This window comes from Plecotus auritus (assembly GCF_963455305.1).
Source record: "Plecotus auritus genome assembly, chromosome: 5".
NCBI classification, from domain to species: Eukaryota; Metazoa; Chordata; class Mammalia; order Chiroptera; family Vespertilionidae; genus Plecotus; species Plecotus auritus.
Genome location: NC_137776.1, coordinates 184423780 through 184446383, shown reverse-complemented (window position 1 = coordinate 184446383; position 22604 = coordinate 184423780). Strand labels below are relative to the sequence as shown.

The window sequence follows — 22604 nt, the reverse complement described above, 5'->3', positions numbered from 1 at the left end:
CCCTTCCCCTTCCCGTCCCTCTTTTTCCCCTCGCGCACTTGTTTCCTTTGGAGAACAGGCCTCCAGCCCTCCCGCCCATCAGCCCGTGGTCGGCAAACTCATTAGGCAACAGAGCCAAATATCAACAGGACAACGATTGACATTTCTTTGGAGAGCCAATTTTTTTTTTTTTGCAGAAAGGAAAGGAGAGGGATAGAGTTAGAAACATTGATGAGAGAGAAACATCAATTCAGCTGCCTCCTGCACACTCCCCAGTGGGGATGTGCCTGCAACCAAGATACATGCCCTTGACCGGAATGGAACCCGGGACCCTTCAGTCCGCAGACCAATGCTCTATCCACTGAGCCAAACCGGTTAGGGCTGGAGAGCCACATTTTTTAAACTGAAACTTCTTCTAACGCCACTTCTTCAACATAGACTCGCCCAGGCCGTGGCATTTTGTGGAAGAGCCACACTCAAGGGGCCAAAGAGCCGCATGTGGCTCGCGAGCCGCGGTTTGCCGACCACTGGCCTAGACAGACGACCCGCTGGCAGCTCCCTTTACCAGGCGGTGGGTGGGGGCCCTGGCCGGCGGCTCAGTTGCTTGAGCATTACCCGGTGCGCCGAAAGGGTGTGGGTTCGAGTCCCGGTCAGGGCACGTGCCAGAGGCAACTAATCAACGTTTCTCTCTCTCTCAAAATCAGTAAAAAATGTTTAAAAACATTTCCTCCGTGAGGATAAAATAATAAACGGGGGGGGGGGGGGGCAGAGTCTGCAATTTCATTTAACACAGGATTTCTCAGACACGGTCTTCCCTCCCACAGGGCATCCGAGTCGTCAAGTGGGGGGCACTCGGGACACGCCGCCCAGGGGCGGCTGACAAGGGTCCCTCCTGCCACCAAGGCTGCCAACTAACTAACAGGACTCAGGGCGTCACTGTGGGACCCAGTGAACCAGATAAACTGACGCACAGAACTGGCCCGGAGGCATGGGCGCGTGGGGCGGACTGAGACCTCAGGGGGAGGCGTGGCAGGGACGGGATGAGACCAACCAAAGAACACCTATGCCTGTATGGAACGCATATGCATGTATGGAACACATATGCCTGTATGGAACACATATGTCTGTATGGAACACATATGCATGTATGGAACACACATGCCTGTATGGAACACATATGTCTGTATGGAACACATATGCATGTATGGAACACATATGCCTGTATAAAACATATATGCCTGTATAGAAGACATATGCCTGTATAGAACACCTATGCCTGTATGAAACACATATGCCTGTATGGAACACATATGCCTGTATGGAACACATATGCATTAGAGAACACACATGCCTGTATGGAACACATATTCCTGTATGGAACACATATGCCTGTATGGAACACATATGCCTGTATGGAACACATATGCATGTATAAAACATATATGCCTGTATAGAAGACATATGCCTGTATAGAACACATATGCCTGTGTAGAACACATATGCATGTATAGAACATATATGCATGTATGCATGGCCCGTGGACACAGACGATAGTGTGGAGAAGGCCTGTGGAGGGGAGCTGAGCAGAGGGGGGCAAAGAAGGGAGGCACTGGGGGACATCTGTAATACTGTCAATAAAAAAATTGTTTTTAATACAGAACAGTCCGTTTAAATTTGAATTTCAGATAAACAATGAATACGTTTTAGTAGAAGTTACGTCCCATAAAATATTGGGGACTGTGCCGCCAGCACGGCCAAGGGTGACCCTGAGGGGGCGGAGACGGGTGAGAAAAGACAGACGAGAGAATGAAGCTGGGGCTGGGTGGGACGCCGTCCTGACGGAGAGCCAGCGCCACGGACCACAAGCCGCGTTTCTTTTACAGCAGGTGCCACGAGGCAGTGAGGGCGGGTCAGGATGTGGACAGCTTTCTCTGCGTTTCCATCCTCCTCAGCTACGTGCACCCGAACTCTATCAGGCCCACATCTCTCAGGCATTGGGGCCACGTGTTCGAACCACAGGGTCAAGCTCACACCTCCAGCTGTTGGCTGTCATGGTGCGGGGAGGCCCTGCCCTCCACGCTGGGACTTGCACGTGGCCATGGAGGACTGTGCCCGCCCATCAGCCCGAGGCTGGAACCTGTCCAGACACTGTGGCCGCTCTCCACAGGCGACATACCCTATTTGCTGTGGATCTGAGGTTTCAGTTTAACGGGGTGTCCTGTTCTGCATGGAGCAACTCTACCCTGAACCTCGAGGGGACAGGCCTGGGGCTTCAACCAGGGCCCAACGGAAACCCCCACCACCCCATTTCCACCCTCTGAGTCGAGTCACCCCAAACACTATCACCTTGCAGGGTGCCCTTGGGAAAGTCCTCCCGTCCTGTTCCTGCCTGTGCAAAATGGCTGCGCCTTCTCTTACTTCTGGAACTTCCTCTGACTTCATGCAGGGCCTCTAGGGACAGCGCCCGGGGAAGGAGACTTGGGGTCCCGTGAGCTCCCCGCAGATGGTCACTCTGCTCACCCATCGGCCTCCTGCCCAGGCCGGAGCCCCACTGGCCCAGCGTTCCCTGGGATGGAGTGAGAACGCGCCAGGACCAGGGCCGCAGGTGAGGGCCCGTGGCGATCACAGCAGCACCGACCCCGCGTTTATTCAACAGACACTCGGGAGCACCGGGTCCGTGCGGGCATGGGTTCCGCCCTGAGGCCGCAGCGAAGGGGCAGGTGTCTGCTGGTTCCGCATCCTGGCGGTCACACAGGTCAGTGGATCCCACCCGGGAAGGGGCCACCGCCTCGGGTCCTCTGGCCCCGTGCAGCCCTCTGCCTTAGTCTACAGATGCTAATCGCTAAGTCCCCAGAGCAAAGACAGGCTGCCGGGTGGGGAGCGGGCAAAAGGGTCCCTAAATGCAGACCCCTAGGCCTGGTCCACACCCGAGACTCGGGGGAGGGGCCTGGAATCAGCATTTTGATCTCAGGTTTCATCCTAAAGCTCGCAATGTCTGGTCTGGGGCTCCGAAGAGCCAGCGGCCCTTCTGTCCAAACCCACGGGGACCAGGAGCTGCAGCCCCAAGGAAGGGGAGGCCCAACATGGCCTGGCCACGGGGCAGGAGACATGACTGGACCCGGCACCCCCATGGAACCCCACCTGTGACCAGACCCCAGGGGCCGAGGCCCGAGGCGGGGCCGTGGGATCAGGGGCCCCAAGTAAGACTCGCCTGGCCTCACCCACAGCCGGGCTCACACCCACCTGTTGCCCCAGCGGAAGTGTAATTTTGCACAATTAACCAACCTCTTTGGCCTCTCTGTCTTCAGCTGTAGAGTGGGGGTGCCGAGGGCCGCTTCCTCGTGGGATGTGGGAGTGAAGCGAGACACTTGTGCAGGGCGACCCTGGACTGGGCACACAGTAGGTGCTGTCAGGCCTCCGGGCGCGATCTCCGTCGCAGCCTCTCCCCTAGGGTGGCGCCCGGGCCTCAGGCCTTGCCGAGTTCCCCTCCAGGTCGCCCTCCGGTCCCGCTCTCACCTCCTTTCTCTCCAAAGACTCTGCAAAGGTGGGCGGTGTCCTGGTGCAGCCAGGGGCTCGCTACCTGTCACTCAAGGGCTTACCTGAACCTTCCCAGTGTCCACCCAGCCCGCTCCGCCACCCCTTCGGCCCACTGCCCTTCTGTGTTGTCTCTGCACACGTGTGTGGACACCTAGTTGTGCATGGACACAGGACTCTGCACACGTGGGCGTGCCCGCACGTGTGCACATGTACATGCACACACGTGCACTCACACATGCACGTCCTGCGCGCACTCGCAAGTCTCCTGCGGCCGCACGCGCCCGCAGCACACGCGGGCCGCCCGGGGACGCGCGCCCGCAGCCGTCCGGAGGCCCCGCCTCGCCGCCTGGGGATGGGCCGCGGCTCGTGCGAAAGAGGCAGGCGGGAGCCCTGCGGCCCATCGTCTACCCTGCGGGACGGCCAGCGCCCGAGGCATCGGACTTAAATCTTAAAACCCCGAGGGAAGAGCGGGCGGGAGAAGCGGGGGCCAGCTCCGCGCAGACTGATCCGGCTGCGGCTCGAACCCACAACCCCAAGACGGCGCTGGGCATGCGCAGAAGCCGAGAAGGGCGGGCGCGGAGCGCGGGCGGGCGACGTCCCTCAGGTCCCAGCGCCCCGAGCACCCACAGTTCCAAGCGCAGGGCAGCGTCCGGAAGTCCGTGGAGCCGAGCTTCCTTCCTCGTCCTCTGATTCGCTACGAACCACTTCCATTTCCGCAAAAAGTTCCGAACCAGTTCCCGACCTTTGGAGAGTCGTGTTGCTGTTTTGTTTCCGGGGGAATCTAGTTTGCTGTGGGACACGGGACTTCCGGGTGTTCCTCGCAGCCTTTGATTGGCTGTATTTATGCATATATTAGAGCACGAAAAAGAGAGGCTTTTCCTTACGCTAAAACGAATTTGGACGGTTTTAATGTAGATGGTGTGGTCTCTGTAGGATGTGAGTACTCTCTCTCGTGTCTCTGAGACACGTATATAAAGTCACCATAACCTAAAAGTGCTGGGAATAGAGGTCTTTAAATAGCAAACGGCGCCAGTGACCAATTGTGTTGTATGAAAGGAGAGAAGGTTAGCACTCCCCTTGACAAGGATGGAAGAGGCTCTCGGGCCTAACAACACGCATACGGTTAAGGCATTGCCACCTACTTTGTGGCATCTAACCACTGTTTTTCCCTTTTCTCACTGACAGGAGCACACCTGGGCCAGGGTGCCTTCACCACCTGCGGTGGTCTTATTCCGAGCCTCCCTCCTGCCCGCCTCCCTCCTGCCCGCCTCCCTCCTGCCCGCCTCCCTCCTGCCCGCCTCCCTCCTGCCCGCCTCCCTCCTGCCCGCCTCCCTCCTGCCCGCCTCCCTCCTGCCCGCCTCCCTCCTGCCCGCCTCCCTCCTGCCCGCCTCCCTCCTGCCCGCCTCCCTCCTGCCCGCCTCCCTCCTGCCCGCCTCCCTCCTGCCCGCCTCCCTCCTGCCCGCCTCCCTCCTGCCCGCCTCCCTCCTGCCCGCCTCCCTCCTGCCCGCCTCCCTCCTGCCCGCCTCCCTCCTGCCCGCCTCCCTCCTGCCCGCCTCCCTCCTGCCCGCCTCCCTCCTGCCCGCCTCCCTCCTGCCCGCCTCCCTCCTGCCCGCCTCCCTCCTGCCCGCCTCCCTCCTGCCCGCCTCCCTCCTGCCCGCCTCCCTCCTGCCCGCACACCAGCCTTTTGATGGGGTAGTCAGTGTTCCAGGAAGAACTGCCACCTTGACTTAGGCCAAAAAAGTAAGAGGGCCAGCTGGTGCCCTCCGTGCAGGCGCTCTGCCTCTGGTGTCTCCTCCACCATTGTGCAACTTACCCGGCAGGGAGCCTGGGGGACAAGTGTCACCTACGGAGATGCCAAAGCTATGCCCAGGGGCAAGGACTGCTGCCCTGTGGGTTTCCACCACTCCTGCCAGTTTTGAGCCCATTTGCACATCCCCTTCAGCATGTGTACACGGACACGTGTGTATGTACTTCTGGCTGCGCTGTTTCCTGTGTCGGTTGGTATTTGAATTCTTTGAATGGGTGGTGACAATTCCGGCCACGGAGCTTCTGGACGGAGCAGGGGCAGGGCGACCAGGTGCAGCCCCGGGCCTGCAGGGGAGCCCTGGCCTCCTGGTCAGGGGAGGGACGCGGAGCAGCTGGAGATCAACCACCACGCACAGGCAGGCCTCGCGGGGCAGTTCACACCGTTGTGAACGTGTATGAGCACACGGACATGTACACACAGACATGAGTATACACCTTTGTTGGTTGGCTTTTTGTATCTTTCGTTTTTGTGGAGCATGCGGACATACATACTTCCTTAAAGACATTAAGGCAGCTGGGAAATCTGGATAGCGCATACCTGACTGAAGGCTATTTTAGGGGTGACTGTGGTGTGGTAAGGCTCTGGAAGAAGTGTTTCTTAGCCCAGCTAGTGTGGCTCAGTGGCCGAGTGTTGCCCTGTGAACCAGGTCTCGGTTCGATTTGGTTGCAGGCTCGATCCCCAGTGGGGGTGGCAACAGGAGGCAGCCGACTGATGTTTCTCTCTCCCTCTCCCTTCCGCTCTAAAATCAGTAAAAATAGACTTTTTATAAATAAATTTCTTTTAGAGATTCTAGAGAATGAAACCCCGGGACCTGCACTAACCAACGGGCAGGGGCGCAGGCAGCAGGGGCGCCGGCTCCGGAGCTGGAGGACTGGACGTGAGGGCCTCCTCTCTCCCTCGCTGTCAAGCTCCCTGTGGTAACCTTCAGGGTGACAGTACAGGCCAGTTTTTAAAAAACCGTGAACTCTCGCCCAAGGCCCCAGCTGTAATAGGCCCACAGCAACTCCACCCCCGTAGCAGCTACACACGAAGGTAAAAAATTCTCAGGGGACAAAAATACAAGACATGAAAATCTTTATTTCCAAAAAGTGAATTTGTTTTTACATAAATCTACAACAGAGAATTCCAATGTAGAAAAAATACACTATATTCAGGATACAATGCTCCGCACACACCCCTCCTCCCGGGGCAAACCGACCCCAGAACCAACAAAACAAGGAACGAGCTCCCTCAGGAACCGCCAGCCAAGCCCCGGAGCCTCGGCTCTCCTATCAGGACGCCCCGAGCCGGGCTGCCCCAGCCATCACCCTCTCCCTGCGGCCGTTCGTCCCAAAGACAGACAGACAGGCCATGAGCACCGTCTACCTCAAGGACGGTCTGTGGCTGCCGACCCAGGTGCCTTCACAACTGTCACACTCGCCCTGTGCCACGGTGGCCACCAGGGGGTTCCCAGGAGGCCTGTCTGAGGGTGGCCCCCACTTCCTCACAGCCCATCCATCCACCACTTGGCACCGTCCCGAACCCCAAAACCAGGGCCCGGGCCTCAGGAGAGCAGGGGCTGAGACCCAGGCTGTGGATGGATGTCAGCCGCCTGCTCACCCAGCCCTGGTGGGACCGCACCGCCTCACGCCTCCGCCCAAGGTCTCAGTGCTGCAGACTGGGTTCGAACCCAGGGCGGGGGGGGGGTGGGGGGGGGCCTTGCTACATGCAGGGGTCCCCAGGAACCAGCCACTGCCACAAAACTGCTCTGCAGTCCTGGCCTCAAGCCCACCGCTGCCCAGGCTGGGCCGGCCGGGAGGGCCAGGCAGGAGGATGACAGACACCCTGCTCCCCGCCGCCAAGGACTCCAAGAAGCCTGCTGGTCCTCAGGCCAGCAACAGAGGACAGCCACCAGCTGGTCCCTCGGAGGAGAGCCTGCGCCGGGAACTGAGGAACCGGGGCCTCCTGCACCCCAGCCCCCCCGAGAGCCACCTGCACTGTTCAGCAGGACGTTTCGGGCCGGGGCTCCGTCTCAGCTGGACCCTCCCGGAGAGCTCGCCCCGCCCCGTCTCAGTATTCAAGTGCAGGGCCCCCGTCCTGGGCCAAGTCCGCTCCCCTGCAACACGCAGGGCGACAAGGTGCCAGGGGCGCGCTGCCAGCCGGCCCAGGGCCGCCTCTGCGTCCCGCCTGAGGCGCGGCGTGTGCGTGGACACCACCCACCAGCACCGAGCCCCGAGCACAAGGGCTCACAGACAGCCTCACAGGGTGTGGGTTCCAGACACCCACACGGGGAACGACTACAGGCAGGACCCGCGGAGGCCGGGCCGAGGCCGAGAGGGCCGGTCACAGCGCCGGCATGGGCAATACAACATCAAAAACAGCACAGAACACTTCCTGGGGGAACACGGCGATAAACTGAACTTCGCCTCACCTTCTGAAACAAAAATGAAAAGTCTTGTTGACGGAACACGACAGAGACTGGGAACTCTTCCCAGCCAGAGGAACTGGTGAGAACATCACCTTCTAGAACTTTCTGGTGGGACCTCTCCCCCTCGGCCTAATGGTCCTCAGAGGGGTCCAGGCCCCGCCCCCATCCCCAGCCTGGATCAGGGGAACCCCGGGCTCCGCCCCTGCCAATCGGTAGCGTCCCGGCCTCGGGCGCGGGCCTAGCAGTCGCTCTTCCAGAGCTTGATGGTCTTGTCGTTCTCCAGCGCGGCCGAGGCGATGATGTTCTCCGTCGGGTGGCACGCCGTCGAGATGACAACGTCTGCAAACAAGAGACAGTCCACACGCTCCCTCCCTGCGCAGGGACCTGCGACAGCCCAGGGCCGGCTCCCTGCCCAGCGCTGACCACGGACTCACACAGCCTGTCCCTGCCACGGGCCTCGGGCACTGCCAGCAGCGACAGCCCCTGGGGTGCCGGCCTGGCCCGAGGAGGACCAGGCGCTGCGGGCAGAGGCCACACCAGGCTGGTCACAGGTGGTCTCTGCCTGGACAACAGTCTTCACCGGGCCGAGCCACGCCCACCTCCCGCCGCCGCCGGGCCTGAGCCCTCCGGGGCTGCTGACACAGGAGGCAAGTCTGTGCCACCACAGCAGCTGGCACCTGGGCTGGGCCAGCTCGATGCACTGGATTTACAAAGGCTGAACCCCGAACTTGAACTTGACCTCCCCCCACGCCCTCAGAGGAGCAGAGCGTCCGCCCCGGCTGTCCCTGAACAGTGCCGAGCCCAGGGGGGCGCAGGCCACGCCGTGCCCCTCCACCTCTGGGGTTAAGCCATGTGAGGGGTGCTGCTGCTTTTCAGGGGACACACCACTCTCCACTGACTATAGAAGGTGGGGTGCCGGGGGGACAGGCAGCTGGGGCAGGGGGCACCCCGAGTGCTGAGGAACGGCCTGCCTGGGAGACAAGCTGGGGCCCTGCAATGGGCAGCGGGCGATCACTCCCGGGCCAGGTTGGGCACGGGCCACGCACAGGCCGCCCCATGGAGAAGCTGCAGAGCCGCGTGGACTCGAGGCCAGGCAGCAGGCAGCCGAGGGGAAGGGGCAGAAGCCGGGACCTGGCGCTTGGCGGCCGCTCCCCCATGGGCACATCCCCCAGGCCACCGGAGCGCCGAGGACAGAGGCGGCCTCAGGCCAAACACTACCACCCGCCCCGCTGCGGGCACGGGCCGAGCGCAGCTCACCTGTGTGGCCCTGCAGCTTCTGCACGATCTCCTTGGTCTGCAGGTTCCAGATGTACACCAGGTTGTCTTCCGAGCCGGACACGATCCACTGGGCAGACATGGAGAGGTGAGGGGCGTTCCCACAGCCTCCGAACTCGCCCTCCTTCCCACACTGAGCCCTGTCCCCACCCCCTCCCGCACTGAGCCCTGTCCCTGCCCCCTCCCGCACTGAGCCCTGTCCTCGCCCCCTCCCGCTCGCCGCTCAGAAACAGCCGCACACAGCGGGCATCGAGGATGTAAAACGTTTTCTTTCATTACCACTTTATAGTTTTGTGTCGCTTACATTTCAGCTGAATGTCCCATCTCCTCAGTCCCACTCCCCTGGGCGGAGGCGGGCAGCATGGCCTGCTAGGCAACCACTTAGACGCCCGCCCGTGCCCGCCGCTCCCGGGAGCTGTGCCGGGTCCGACTTACAGAGCCGGCAGGTCCAGGAGCACCCGTGTCACGACATCCCCTTTCTGAGCGACAGCCACCACCACTTGCAGCACGTGGCTTCGTTTTCGGGTTTTTGTGTATTTTTTGAGGCAGGGCCTCTCGGAGGGCACTGGGACGGACGGCGAGGAACTCACCTTCCCCCCCGTCACGGAGAAGTTGGCAAATATGCAGTATTTCTCGTTCTTGTGCCCGGTGTACGTCTTCAGGCACTGCAAGGACACGCGCACGGTCAGAGCCCGCTGCCCCGCCCCCTGGACAATTCCCCGACTTCTCTGAGTGCGGGCCCTTTAAGGCTAACCGAACGTCATCCCGACAGGCATTCAAATGCCTGCAGCACACACCCACGTGGTCAGAGCTGACGTGCCGGCAGCAAACACCACGTCTTGGAGAAATGTGCACCAAACCGACTCCATGAACATGGCTCTGAGCCCCCCAGCCGCAGGTCCTGCTCAGCTCCAGCCCCCAAAACCCCGCCCGGCCTCCGCACCCCCGGCCCGGTGTGTCGAATCCGCTGCTCACCTTCCCTTTGCTGTAGTCCCAGAGTTTCAGGGTGCTGGAAGGAGAGAGGGGGTCACACACGCTCCCCGGCTGCTGTCACTGCGCCCTCTGCAGGCTGGAACCCCCCAGGTGCAGGTGCCAGTGCCAGCAGTGCCAGTGCCAGCAGTGGGATTTGACGACACCCCAGAGCACAGCGTGAGAACCCCAAATATTTAGCTCAAAGACATTTTGAAAGAAAGCTGCCGGCTGCTCCCACATCACTGCGTGGTCATCTCATGCCTGCTAGAGGGACGTGGGGGACCTGGTTCCAGAAACCCCAGCCAGACTTCAGCACAGAACCCGCCTCCTGGAGCAGCAAGGCCCCACAGGGGGGCTGCGGCCTCTCAGGATGGCACTGGGCAGCAAGCCGGGGCCCAGCCAGGAAACCCCCCCGAGGGCCCCAACGCGTACTCAGCCATGGAGGCGACCCCGGCGTGTGGGGGAAACGGCACAGAACCAGACCGCAGCTCAGCCTGCCCCCAATCCTGCAGCTGGGGTGGGGGAGGGGGTGGGGAAGGGGTGGGGTGGGGAAGGGGGAGGGGGGCCGCCCCCCGCGGAAGGAATGCTGCGGGGCGGGCGGAAGCACTCACTTGTCCAAGGTTGCCGCCAGGATGTACTTGCCGTTCGGGGAGAACTTGACGAAGGACACCGGCGGGTTGTCGTCATCTGCGGGAAACGGGGGCTGAGGCGGGGCCCGGGCCCAGCGGGCAGGAGAGGAAACACCCATCGCTGCTCAGGACCCTCAGGGAGGCCGCTGCCACCGGTGCCCACACCGCCGCCCCTCGTGGCCCCGTGAGAGCCTGCTCGTGCCTGTGCAGCCCACGGGCCCGTGGGGCCAGCACCCTCGGACGCAGGGCTGGGGGAGCTCAGGGCCTGCCGCAGCGCAGACTCGGTTGCCAGCCCCCCGGGCACAGCGGGTGATCCAGGACCAGCTCCCTCACGTGCACATCCGCACACGCCAGGCGGGCGGGGTGTCAGGACCACACAAACCATGTGGGTGAGTGCTCTCAGGTGTCTTCCGTGAGTTTCAGCAAAAGATTTGTGAGTTCCTCTAGGAAAATGCCCTCACGTTACACCCACACCGCCGTGTCTGAGCCCCGGCGGCCTTGGGACTGGGTGGGAGCCACCACGGGCTGAGCATCACCCTCACCGCCGGCGGGGTCAGCACTCCAGAGCCCACAGGAGGGCCTCTCCGCCTCGTGACAGTGCCGTCCTCCCCGGCCAGGCGAGGGGACCGGGAGCTTGCACCTGGTGCGGGAGCAGGGGCGGCTGGCGTCCCGAGCGCCAGGGGAGTGGCATTACCACTTTGGAGGACCCGAGCCTGGCTGCCGGGCACCTGGGGCCTGTGCCGCGGGCTGGTCCAAGACACTGGAAAGGCACGGGAAGGCGTGAGGCCGCAGCCCCTCGGTCCCGGGGCCGCACAGGAGGCCGGCGGGTAATGCAGGTGAGATGAGGGGCGCTGACAGCCCCACCCAGCCCGAGCACAGCATCAGCGGGACCATGTGCTCAAGTCCAGAAGGTTCTACCTCCTAGACCTGGACTGAGAACGGGACCGGGAACCACGGCCCACTACCCGCTGCCTGCCTCCCCGGCTCCGGTGCTGCTGGCCTTGGGCTGGTCAGCCTCCGGGCCTCGGTCTCCGCCCGCCGCGGGGTGGCCGAGCAGTCAAAGGTCCACCTAACTGCTTAACAGAGAGCAGAGCAGCTTCCCCAGGCCGCCCGGGAAAGACGCCGTGGGGCTGCGGGCTGCGGGCTGCGGGAAGTAAGGAGGCCCGTCCTGGCCCATTTTGCTCAGAGTTAGAGCGTCAGCCCAAGGACCGAAGGGTCACTGGTTCGATTCTGGGTCAGGGCACATGCCCAGGTTGTGGGCTCAAGCCCGTAGGGGCCATGCAGGAGGCAGCCAATCGATGATTCTCTCATCACCAATGTTTCTCTCTCTCGCCCTCTCCCTTCCTCTAAAACCAATAAAAGTATGTATCTTTTAAGTCAACGGGAAAATATTCTCGGGTGAGGATTAACAAAACAAAAAGTGAGGCCCTCGCAGGGGCCAGGACCCAGCCTGACTGGGTCTTAGGAGTCTCCGCCACCAGCGCACAGAACAGCCCCTGCAGGACTGAAGAGCCGGGAGCCTCAGGGACCAGCCCTGCAGGGGGAGGCGAGCAGGGCCTGCGCCCCCGCCTTACGTACTTCCATGGCAGCCTGGGGAGGGAGCTTAGGGGCGCACAACCCCCCGGCCAGCCCCTCCAATGGCTGCCGCTGCACCGGCTCCCCTTCCACCTAAAACTGCGAACGCGTCCAGGCTGACTCAGGTGATCAGGCTCCTGAACAGCAACACGCCCCGACTGAAAGCCTCCAGGGCGGAGTCCTCCCCACAGCCTTCCCAGGCCCGGCCCGTGGGCCCATGGCACCCTGCTCACCGGCACAGCAGGCCTGCAGCCCTGCCCACGGCATCCCCCCCCCCGCCCCCCCACCCCTCCCCCCCCCCACCACCAGCCCAGGCCAAGTCTTCCCACCAGGACACCCGGCCCAGAGCCGCCCTCCCTCCTCCAATGCCGCCCGCAGTGACCTCGGGCCTCTGCTCCCGGCTCCTCCATGCCCCTCCTCCGAGCTGCCCCGGGAATGACTAGGAAGAGGCCCCGAGGCCGCGGATGCCAGGGCCGGCCAGGCACAGGCAGTGCTCAGGTCCTTCAGAGCACAGGGCGGGGCCGGCCCTTTAGTCGGGAAGGAGGGGCGGCCGATGGGAGGGCGGCCGAGGAGGGAAATCCTCCCTGAGGGGCAGACCCAGGACAGGGAAGGGGGCTCCCAGAACCTCAGAGGGCGAGGGTGAGGGCGGGCGCAATGGAGGAGAGCCCCCAGGGCCCGCACAGCGCTCACCGATCAGCGTCTTCAGGCACTGGCCAGAGGCGGTGTCCCAGATCCGGCTGCAAAGCAAAACAAGTTGTGAAGAAGCAAGTCACAGCGAGTGGCATGCGTGCCGGTTCTTTTTTGTTTTCTTTTTAAATATATTTTATTGATATTTTACAGAGAGGAAGGGAGAGGGATAGAGAGTTAGAAACATCGATGGGAGAGAAACATTGATCAGCTGCCTCCTGCACACCTCCCACTGGGGATGTGCCCGCAACCAAGGTACATGCCCTTGACCGGAATCGAACCCGGGACCCTTCAGTCCGCAGGCCCACGCTCTATCCCCTGAGCCAAACCGGTTAGGGCAACGCGCCGGTTCTTAATCAAACAGCTTTAGAGGGAACACGCTCCTCCCGCGCTCTCCCTGTCCCGCGTCACTCGTCCACTCAACAGTTCCTCTCGCACGTTCCAGCAACTAGAATGGGCGCTGCACGCTCCACGGACCCGTGGGCTCTAGTTCCTCTTCCACAGCGGGGTCTCCGCGCACGGGCACCCCGGGCTGGCCCACCACGCCCTCCCGCGCTCCGGCACCATCCGCTCGGCCTCTCCTGCCAGCACCGGGGGCATCACTGTCTCCCTCCCCAGTGGGTGCTCCATCTTAAATCCACGGGCGTCAATGTCCCCTTGGCTTCCCACCGGCTCAACACCATCACCCTCCTCCCCCGCCCCCCCCCACTGCCCGTCAGACCTGCAGTGGCCACTCTGTTAGGTGTTTCCGGAAGAGGACGAAGGGTCAGAAGGGTCTAACCCAGACCTGACAGCCTCTGACAGGGTCTCAGCCGCCAGCCGCTGCTGCCCCCCAACACACTGGGCGCCCTCCTCCCGGTGCCCCTATCTCTGACGTGGCCTGCTGTCTTCCCGTCTCATTTTCGCTAAACGCGAACAAGTTTCTAGACTCACTTTCTTTCTCCCTTGTCCGTGGCAAGTCCTACTCGGGTCATCAACTCAGCAGAGGCTGCCCCAGGCCAGCTCCTCCCAACACCCAGGTGCGCTCCGCCGCGGCTCCCCACACCCGCCCCATGCTCGGCTGAGTTCATCTAAACCAGCGGTCACCAACGGTGGTCCGTGAGGTCGGCGACCGCTGACCTACACCATCACATGCGCATCTTTCTCCTGCGCCTTCACCCCTGCACACACGCAGCACACCCCCAAGCTCCACGACCACGATCCCCAAAACTGCACTGACGGTCTGCCGCCACCCTGTCCCCCTGCCGCCGCCCTGTCTGTCCCCCTGCCGCCGCCCTGTCCCCCTGCCGCCGCCCCGACCCCCTGCCGCCACCCTGACCCCCTGCCGCCACCCTGACCCCCTGCCCCCACCCTGTCTGTCCCCCTGCCGCCACCGTCTGCCGCCTGACTGCCTGCGTTGAGGTGTCTGGGTTCCCCATTCGGGACTGACGGCCTCGTGGACGTGAGGCAGGCCGGCTCCGACTCCCCCACCCAAGGCCCGGGTGCCTGGCAGGGACATGTCAGTGCCTACAGGCGCTCAGTCTGGTCCGGGCCTTGCGGGGCGTCTGCAGGGAGGCACCCTCCCGCCACACACACGGGCGATGGGCCTCGCAGCACCCCACCACCGAGGCTGCACTGGGTGTCCACCCATCCGCAGCCCTCGCTGCTGCCGCCCGAGGCCCACGGCCCACAAGCATGCGGCACCCGGGGAGGGAGCGCCTCCACTCACCAGAGCCCGTCGTAGCTGCTGGACACGATCAGGGACCCGTCGCGGTTGAAGTGGACCTGAGGGGGAGGAGGGAGGGAGACTTGACGCCCGCGACAGGGGCTTCTTCCCCGCGGCCCCACCCGAGTGCGGACGACCCTCCCGTGCTGCCACCGCACTGGCTTCCTGAGCCGCCGCCCGAGCAGGTGGCGAGAGGACGGCCTTCACCCGGAGGAGAAGGACCCACAGAAAGAAACCAGCCCGCAGTCCGTCGGGAGGAGTCAATCGCTTACTATGAAGCGGACTGAAAATACACCATGGCCGCAGAGGCCACTCCTGAGGGCCCGGCCTGTACGGGGATCGGCCCCCCGTCGTCGCCATCGCCCCACCCCCCAGTGAAGGCAGCCTGACCCAACGTAGCCAAAAATGACTTCCCCTGACATTGCTTTGGGGGGAACCCCCCCCCATTCAGTAGCCTCCTAAGAATGGACTCTGGTGGCTTCTCGCCCAGGTGCCCGCCCACAGCCATCCAAGCACCAGCCTGACACCCACCACTGCTCCAAGCCCTGCACAGGGACACCACCCACGGGCCCGCCTGAGCTGTCTGGCTTCGCACCGGGCACAGGAGGAGATGCAGGCGACTCCAACCCCGCTGCGGGGACCTGCTGCTGGCCCCGGGCCGACTGCGGCTCGGCCCCCATGTACCTGATGTTAACGGCCAGCTCTGCTGGGGGGGCAGGGGGCCACACACCTTCCTATAAACACGTTCCACTCTGACACTTCCCCCTCCTGTAACTGATTCACCTTTGGGGTTTTCTTCTCGCCCCAACTGACTCTCAGTGCCAGTAAAGGGTCGCAATGCCAGGAGGTAGAGTTCACACACATTCCTATTCTTCCTGTTGAGTCCTGAGCCGACTGTACCCAGGATAAGCCTTCTTACAACAAGTAACACCTTTTTAAAACTGTCCTGCTTCCTGCTACGTGATATGCTCCGAGGTGAGATGGAGGTGCGAGGGAGCCCGGAGCCATGCCTTCATGGAGCGATCAACCCTGTGTGCAGCCTGACTACCCCGCTGTGCACGCGCTGCCCCTGCAGAATGGCGGGCTCGGACCCCACAGAGCAGGACGGGCGCTCTCGGGCCCACCCACCACCCGTTCTCACCACAACCGGGGATTCTCACCACAACTGGGCCATCCCACCCGCCTCCAGTCACCACCCACCAATCAGAGCCATTGACTCCACTCTAAACTCACACTGCACCCTGGTCACACTTCCCAGGACTGAATGCCCGGACCGGAAGGTTCCACTTGGGAACACCATCCCCCCACGCTACAGCCACCTGCCCTTCCACGGACTAAGACCCTACTGGGTCACCATCCCCACCGCAGGTGTCGATGGAGACTGGGTTCCCGGGTCAGAGGGACTCACGGCGGAGACGGGGTCCGAGTGCGCAGGCAGGGTCTTGAGGCACTTCCCCGTCTTCACGTCCCATATCCTCACGCTCTCGTCGAACTGCAGACAAGGAGAGGTCAAGGCCACGCCACAGGGAGGACAGGAGCTGACAGACCCTCAGAACCCAAAACCGTCACCACCCCCAGCAGGGCACCTCTGTGCCCATCCCCACCCGGAGAGGCCAGCACACTTACGGAGCCCGAGACGATGAGGTTAGACTGCGGGTTGAAGTTACAGCAGAAGACGTAATTACTGTGTCCCTTCAGGGTCTTCAGACACTTGCCCTAAAGTGAGGTATTGACAGGCTGTCATCCGGTGCCTGGGCGGGCCAGGCTGACCGAGGCGCACCGGGAGGCGGACCTGGGAGAGCCAGGCCGCCAGGGACCCGCTGCCCCACCCGCCCCTCTCCACTACACACGCTTCCCCAGGCGGGGACCTGAGTTCAGCTTACCGAGCTCACATCCCATATCTTCAGGGTTTTATCATCTGAGGCAGAAACCAGGAGGTTAGAATCCGAGGACCAGGCCACATCTGAGATTCCCTGGGGAGAAAAGACAAGCGGGTCACCACCTTGAGGGACAAAACACAATTAACCAGAAGCCAAATCCCACCTCCCACCCCCCACCCCCCATCCAAGTGGACACACAGCACTCGTCCCACTCTGCAAGCAGGTCCTCAGCCAGCGCTGAGCACGGAGACGCCGCCCGGCCCCCGGACAAGCGCGCTCTCGGTGGCTCTGCAGGCCTCACCGTGGGCAGAAACTCGTCCGGGACTCAGGAGTATTCATTCGCTTAAAGAACAAGAGGTGGCAGCTCGGGCCAGTGTGATCAGTGGTTAGTGTCAGCTCACGCACCAAAGGGTTTCGGGTTCGATTCCCGGTCGAGGGCAGGCCCCTGGGTTGTGGGAGGTCTTTCTCTCCTAAGCCCCATGGGCCTCCTTTTGCCTCTGTAACTTGCTCCCTGAGCTCACTCTTTCTACCTCTGTGACTTTTCTAAATAAACTTCCACTTGTATTGGAAAAAACGAGAAGATACAAATAGCTACCAAAAAGAGTTTGGAGGGGGCCTGCCCATGTGGCTCAGTGGTTGAGCGCGGATCCATGAACCAAGTGATTCCCGGTCAGGACACATTCCTGGGTTTCAGCTCAATGCCCAAGTGGGGGGGAGCGGGAGGCAGCCGATCTTTCTCTCTCTATCCTTCTCCCTTCCTCCGTCTCCAAAATCAATAAAAAACATATAAAAAAAATAAAAAGAATTTGGGGGAGAACTCAACATAACTCCACAGACCTGGGAGAGGGGCCCCACCCACGTGATCGCTGGAGCTACACTGTCCAGCAGCCACCGCAGTGCGCAGGGCGGATACCTACCAGCTTGTGACCAGATATTGTTTTCTCAAATTTTCCATCATAGGCACCCCAGATTTTAATGAGTTTATCTGCAGCTGGAAGAAAGGAGTAACAAGAGCCCCGTCACCCAGAGTCCAATATCTGGGTTTTCCCATGTGAGCCCCCGGAACAGCGTGAGGGACCCCGAAGAATGCCACCCACACAGAACGGGCAGTACCCTCCACTCCCCGACCACTGCCCAACCCCTGCCACGGAGTGGCAATGGGCACAATTTCAACAGGGCGTGGCTTCTTCCCGTTAAACATGGAAGCTAACAGGCACACCCATGCTGCGCCGACAGAGGGGTGTCGGAAAGCAAGCCCCCCTCCACACACACACACACACCCCGATTTCAGCCAGCCACCGAAGCCCCGCTGATACCTACACGAACTCGCCAGCCACTCCCCGTTCGGGCTGAATTTCACGGAGGACACGGCTTTCGTGTGGCCGGCCAGGGTGAACTTGAGAGCATAGTTCGGCTTCACCGGTGTAGGCTGGCGAGGAAACAGAGCTCATCAGCCACAAGCGCCCACCGCCATCAAGTCAACCGTCAGCCTGAATCTGAGCCCTCCGGCTTGAGCGCCAAACCTGTACCCCGCGACTACCAGAGCTGTCTGCATGCCCCTCAACCTGAAGAGCCAGCCTGAGCTCTTACTTCTGCGGCCCTCGCCTCAGTGCCTGGGCTCCACCACCCTGATGCCACCCCACCCAGACCACCGGCACCCACCTGTGCCAACCAGGGTGGCGCCCGCCCCTCATGCAGCCCCAAGCACACGGGAAGGCTGCTCCCGGTGAGGTCTGCGGGGTCTGCACACCTGCCCAGGCATCAGAACTGCGGCCGGAGGGGTGCTGCAGAACAGCCGCTGCCTGGGCCCTACACTCTCACAGAGGACGGAGGAGCTGAGCTGTCGCTAAGGCCCCTCCCCAGGGGACGGTCTGGAAAACCGCCCGTCACTGGACAAAACCCGGAGCATTTCTCTGACGGAGGATACACTGCTGAAGCGGAGTGCCATTCCCAAGCATCTCGCAGCCCCGAGCCCCCTGCAGTTCATTCCCCAGGAGCCCCAGGGACTCGCCTTGCTCTGCGTGGCCGACGACGAGGGGGTGGGCTGCGCTCGGGCGGCCTCCGTCTCTGGCTTCTTCTCCTCCGTTGCCATGGCTCTGAGGCCCACCGAGCAGCAGGGAGACGCAGGCGGATGGGTTCGCAGCTCCACACACAACACGCAGAGCAGGAAGAGCTCTGGGCTAATTGCAGCCTACAGTGGGGGACCTAGGCCAACAAGCAAACCGTATTTTATAAGGCAATTTCCAGGAAAAAGGATAAAAACCATTGGACCACCTTACTGAGCCTGGATCCGCTGCCCCAAGCGGAGGCACCCGACTGTCACCTAATCCCTAACGCTTCCTGAGGCTGCCCAGGGCGGCGGCACCCTCAGGCTCCTGCAGTAGCTGTGACCAAAGGCCCCTCCTTCAAGGCCGCTTCCTATTGTTACCTGCGGGAATGCGGGAATGCAGGAATGCAGCCCCGCCCGCCCGCCCGCCAGCACAAGGCTCCCTTCTTCAAAGGGCCTTCCGCCTTCTGAACCACCGGAGGTTCTGGGCAGGGAAGAACAAGGCAGATCACAGGAGGCTGTGTTTGGAGGCTGCGCTTCGGGTGCACAGGTTCAGGAACTCATCCAAATCCTCACATGCATCCGGCTGAGGCAACAGTGTAAGAGCCGAGTCTGCAAACACGAGGGCCCCCCGCCCTGCCTGCTGGGGCAGCCTGAGCCTGCGCCGCCGTCTGCAGGTGAGGAGCGCGCTGCGGGAGGGAGAGCCTCCGCTCCATGAGGTCTCACCCTGACCATGGGAACGGCCCTCACAGAAGCACACCAGGGGACTCGGAGGGGAGCCACCAGGGTGTTCTTGCAAGCATCACTGGCCCTCCCACTCCCGGAAGCTGGGCCCGCCATGCAGGAGTTTGCACACTGGACGTTCTTGCTGGGAGCTTAAAACTGAAGTGTGCACAGTGCAGTGAAACGGAAGCCATCACAAAAAAGAGCAAGTCTCCAAGTCTTCATCCGAGAAGGGAAAGGAATTACAACGCAGCACAGCTGTGCAGAGCAGGGCGGCCAGCGCTGGCTACCTGCGGGGAGGACGGATGGAGCCCACCGCACCGCGTGGGGGAGGGGAGGGGAGGGGTGTGCGGGCAACCCTGCCAGGGAAAACGGGCTGGCACCCAGCTGCCGGCGGCAAAGGCTCCTCTGCGGTCATCTTCTGCAGCCTTCCCCTCGGGGGGCTGGACCAGTTCGGGGAGGGAGGAGCCAAGGACCAGGGCTAGAAAGTCCATTTCCCAGAACCCAGCCTCCGAGGATGCCCGGCCACCGGGGCTGAGGCCAGGGTGGCCCTGCGGCTCCCGAGCCAAAGCACCGGTGGAGAGGAGAAAGGAGCGCTTCAGGGGGCCAGAACAGCGCGTTTTAGCATAAAAACTGAGGCCCGCCAGGAGGTGCGGCTTGGCTACTAGTGGTCGGCAAACTCATTAGGCAACAGAGCCAAATAGCAACAGCACAACGATTGAAATTTCTTCTGAGAGCTCAATTTTTTAAACTTAAACTTCTTCTAACGCCACTTCTTCAAAATAGACTCGCCCAAGCCGTGGTATTTTGTGGAAGAGCCACACTCAAGGGGCCAAAGAGCCGCAGTTTGCCGACCACTGGCTAGGCAAACTGGCTGCCCTCAGGTGAGGAGAAAGGATGCCCGACCCCTCCCCCTCCAGCCCAATCCGCTCCCACCTGGGGGCGAGCAAAGCATCCACGCAAAAAACCAGCTGGGCTTCTAACAGGATCCCCACGTTTCTTGGGCGGGGAAGGGGGGGGTGGGGAGCGCGGCCTTTTTCATAAACACTCGGTGGTTCCCTGGGACAATTGTTCAGAGGCAGCTGGGCTCCTTAGAAAGGCGGTCGGGGAAAGGGACCACCAACGGCCACTGGAGTTGGCCCCCCGGGCACCCTACCTGCCCACGGGGGTTCGCCCAACCTCCTGCGGCCAAGCCCCCGAACCTGGGTGCTTCCGGCTGCTGGTAACATGCAGGTTCCCGAGCTCCAGGGCCGAGGCCAGGCCCGCGGGCGAGGGGACACAGGAGGCAACCTGGCGACCCCACAGTGGCCAGCCCCGCGGGAGCAGCGCTCCCCGCACCGGTGCCCGCGCTCTGGGCTCCTCGCCTACCCTCCCACGGCCCGGCCCACCCGGGAGGCAGTGTCCGGCGCCGAGCCGGCCAAAGGGTCGGTAAACGGACCTGGGTGGGAAGAAAAGTGACCAGGAGGGCGCATCTTTTCACATCACCCGGAATGGCTCCAGGGGACCAGACTGGAAGGGGTCGCAGGCTCAGAGCCCGCCGCGGGGGCCTCCCCTTCCCGACAGCGAACCCCATCCTAGGCCTGGGGCTCTCGGGGAGACGGGGCCTGGCCGCCTCGGGCTGAGGCCGAGCAGCAAGTCGAGTGCGGGCGCTCCCCCAGCGGAGGGCAGACGGGGTGCGCGGCCCGTCCAGGCCCGGGACGCTCGTGGGGTGTTTTTTGGAGGCGCCGTGCAGACGAGGGGACCTGCAGGCTGGCTGCAGGGAGACGTCGCAGCCCCCGGGCTGCGGGCTTGTCACTAGGCCCACGGAGAGCGGCCGCCCCGGTGAGCGCCGGAGGTCCCCGGGAGCCGCTGGGGGCCCGTGGGGGGAGGGGGACAGGACCTCCGCGGGCGAGGCTCCGGTGAGGAGAGGAGCTGCGCGCTCGGCCGGAAGAGGGGCGCAGGCGGGTACCCGGAAGGCGAGGCGGCATGGGCGCGCGGGGCGTCTGCATCGAGGGGCCCGGCGGGCGGGACCGGGGCTGAGGCCGGGCCCGCCGGAACACGTGCGGCGGCGGCGGTTTGGGGGTGCAACGGCGTCGGGACCCCGCGCGTGCCCGCGGCCCAGGCGCCCCCCGCTTACCTGCGGGACCGCGGCGGGCGGGAGCGGGCAGAGCGCCCCGGGAGTCGCGTCGGCCGCCGCCTGGGCGGGAGCCGGGCCGAGATCGATGAGGCGGCGCGGAGCCGGCAGTGCGCGTGCGCAAAGGGCCGCAGCGGCGTCGGGGCGGGGCGAACGCACAAAGCCGGCCTCTCCGAGGGGCGCTACGGGGAGCGACGAGGGCCAGAATGCTTCGGGCAGGCCCTACGCCTTAAAGGAACAGTACATAGTGCATGCTTCCTGCCTAAAAGCCTTAGCCCCGTAGGTAACCGGTTGCAGGCCGTTCTTCTCCCGCGCTTTCTAAAAACTGAAGTATAAAGACACTGCCGCAGAGTGCCAGGGTCCCCCTCGAATGCTCACGTCCTGAGCTTCCCCTGCAGCGGCGCTCCCGGGAGCAGCAGAGCTCTCCGCCGGGAAGCGAGGCTGGCGGGCCCCAACGTCTCTTCTGAGCTCCTGTCCCTCCTCGGTCGCGCGCTCAGGGAGGCAGCTGACGCGTCCAGGGCATCCGCGCAGGGTCTCCAGGAATGCTCGGGACACCACAGGAGACAGGGACCCTTACCTTCCCGCTTTGCAGCGAAGACGGCGAGCTCCCAAGGCTTCCGACCGCCGGCTCCGCGCCCACCAGCGCTCCCGCGGGGCGCCCCTGCTTCTCTCCTGAGCCCCCACCAAGGAGAGCCGATGGGAGCTAGCGGGCTGCTCTGCTGTCTGCAGGGTGACGTCTCAGGTACCATCACCTGCAGTTACACGCGGGAAGGGGAGGGGCTCAGAGGCCTCGGGAGGACAGGAGCGCGGTTCTGGCCCCAAACCCGGTGCATTCTCCCCCGCACGGCGGCGCCCCTCCGCTACCCACGTGGGTCTTAGCGTCTTGGAGGGGGTCATAGTCTCCCGGCTCCGCGCCCCACCCCAGCCCATCTCAGAATAACAACAGGCGGTCTGTTATTTACCGACTGAAACGGGGAACACGGGACACGACTCAGGTGCAAACGAAAGGACGGAACATTTGAGCTGGACAGGCCCGGGGAAGTGAGCTGCGCGGTTGCCATAGACACCGGGCCGGGAAGACCGGCAGCTGACATGGGGCGCCCCTCCCAACGATCTCCGTGCCCTGGAGGCCTCTACTCCCTCTGGTACTCGGGGAGGTGAGGCCGCGGCTACAGAAGGTAACCTGACCGGGTCAGGAGGGCACCTCCGACCACTGCCTGCCCTGGCTCTGCCTCCACGCTGGCGGCGGTCTGAAACCCCAGCCCTAA

General features: G+C 62.9%; 1 protein-coding gene across 2 annotated transcripts; it reads right to left on the bottom strand.

The window, feature by feature from the left end:
• Positions 1 to 6380: 6380 nt before the first annotated feature.
• WDR5 (WD repeat domain 5) lies at positions 6381 to 22184 on the bottom strand. Of its 2 annotated transcripts, none has more exons than XM_080669821.1 (14): positions 21914 to 22184; positions 18465 to 18658; positions 17774 to 17882; positions 17371 to 17444; positions 16457 to 16546; positions 16200 to 16289; positions 15982 to 16065; positions 14577 to 14632; positions 12872 to 12918; positions 10589 to 10664; positions 9981 to 10014; positions 9596 to 9670; positions 8988 to 9075; positions 6381 to 8069 (listed from the first exon to the last, which is right to left on the bottom strand). In XM_080669821.1, the coding sequence occupies exons 2-14, from the start codon at positions 18543 to 18545 to the stop codon at positions 7969 to 7971; spliced, it is 1005 nt and encodes a 334-aa protein (XP_080525947.1). In that variant the 5' UTR covers positions 18546 to 18658; positions 21914 to 22184; the 3' UTR covers positions 6381 to 7968. The 2 variants fall into 2 exon arrangements, with proteins under 2 accessions (XP_080525947.1, XP_080525946.1); XM_080669820.1 differs by lacking the exon at positions 21914 to 22184 and adding an exon at positions 21340 to 21450.
• Positions 22185 to 22604: the final 420 nt, after the last annotated feature.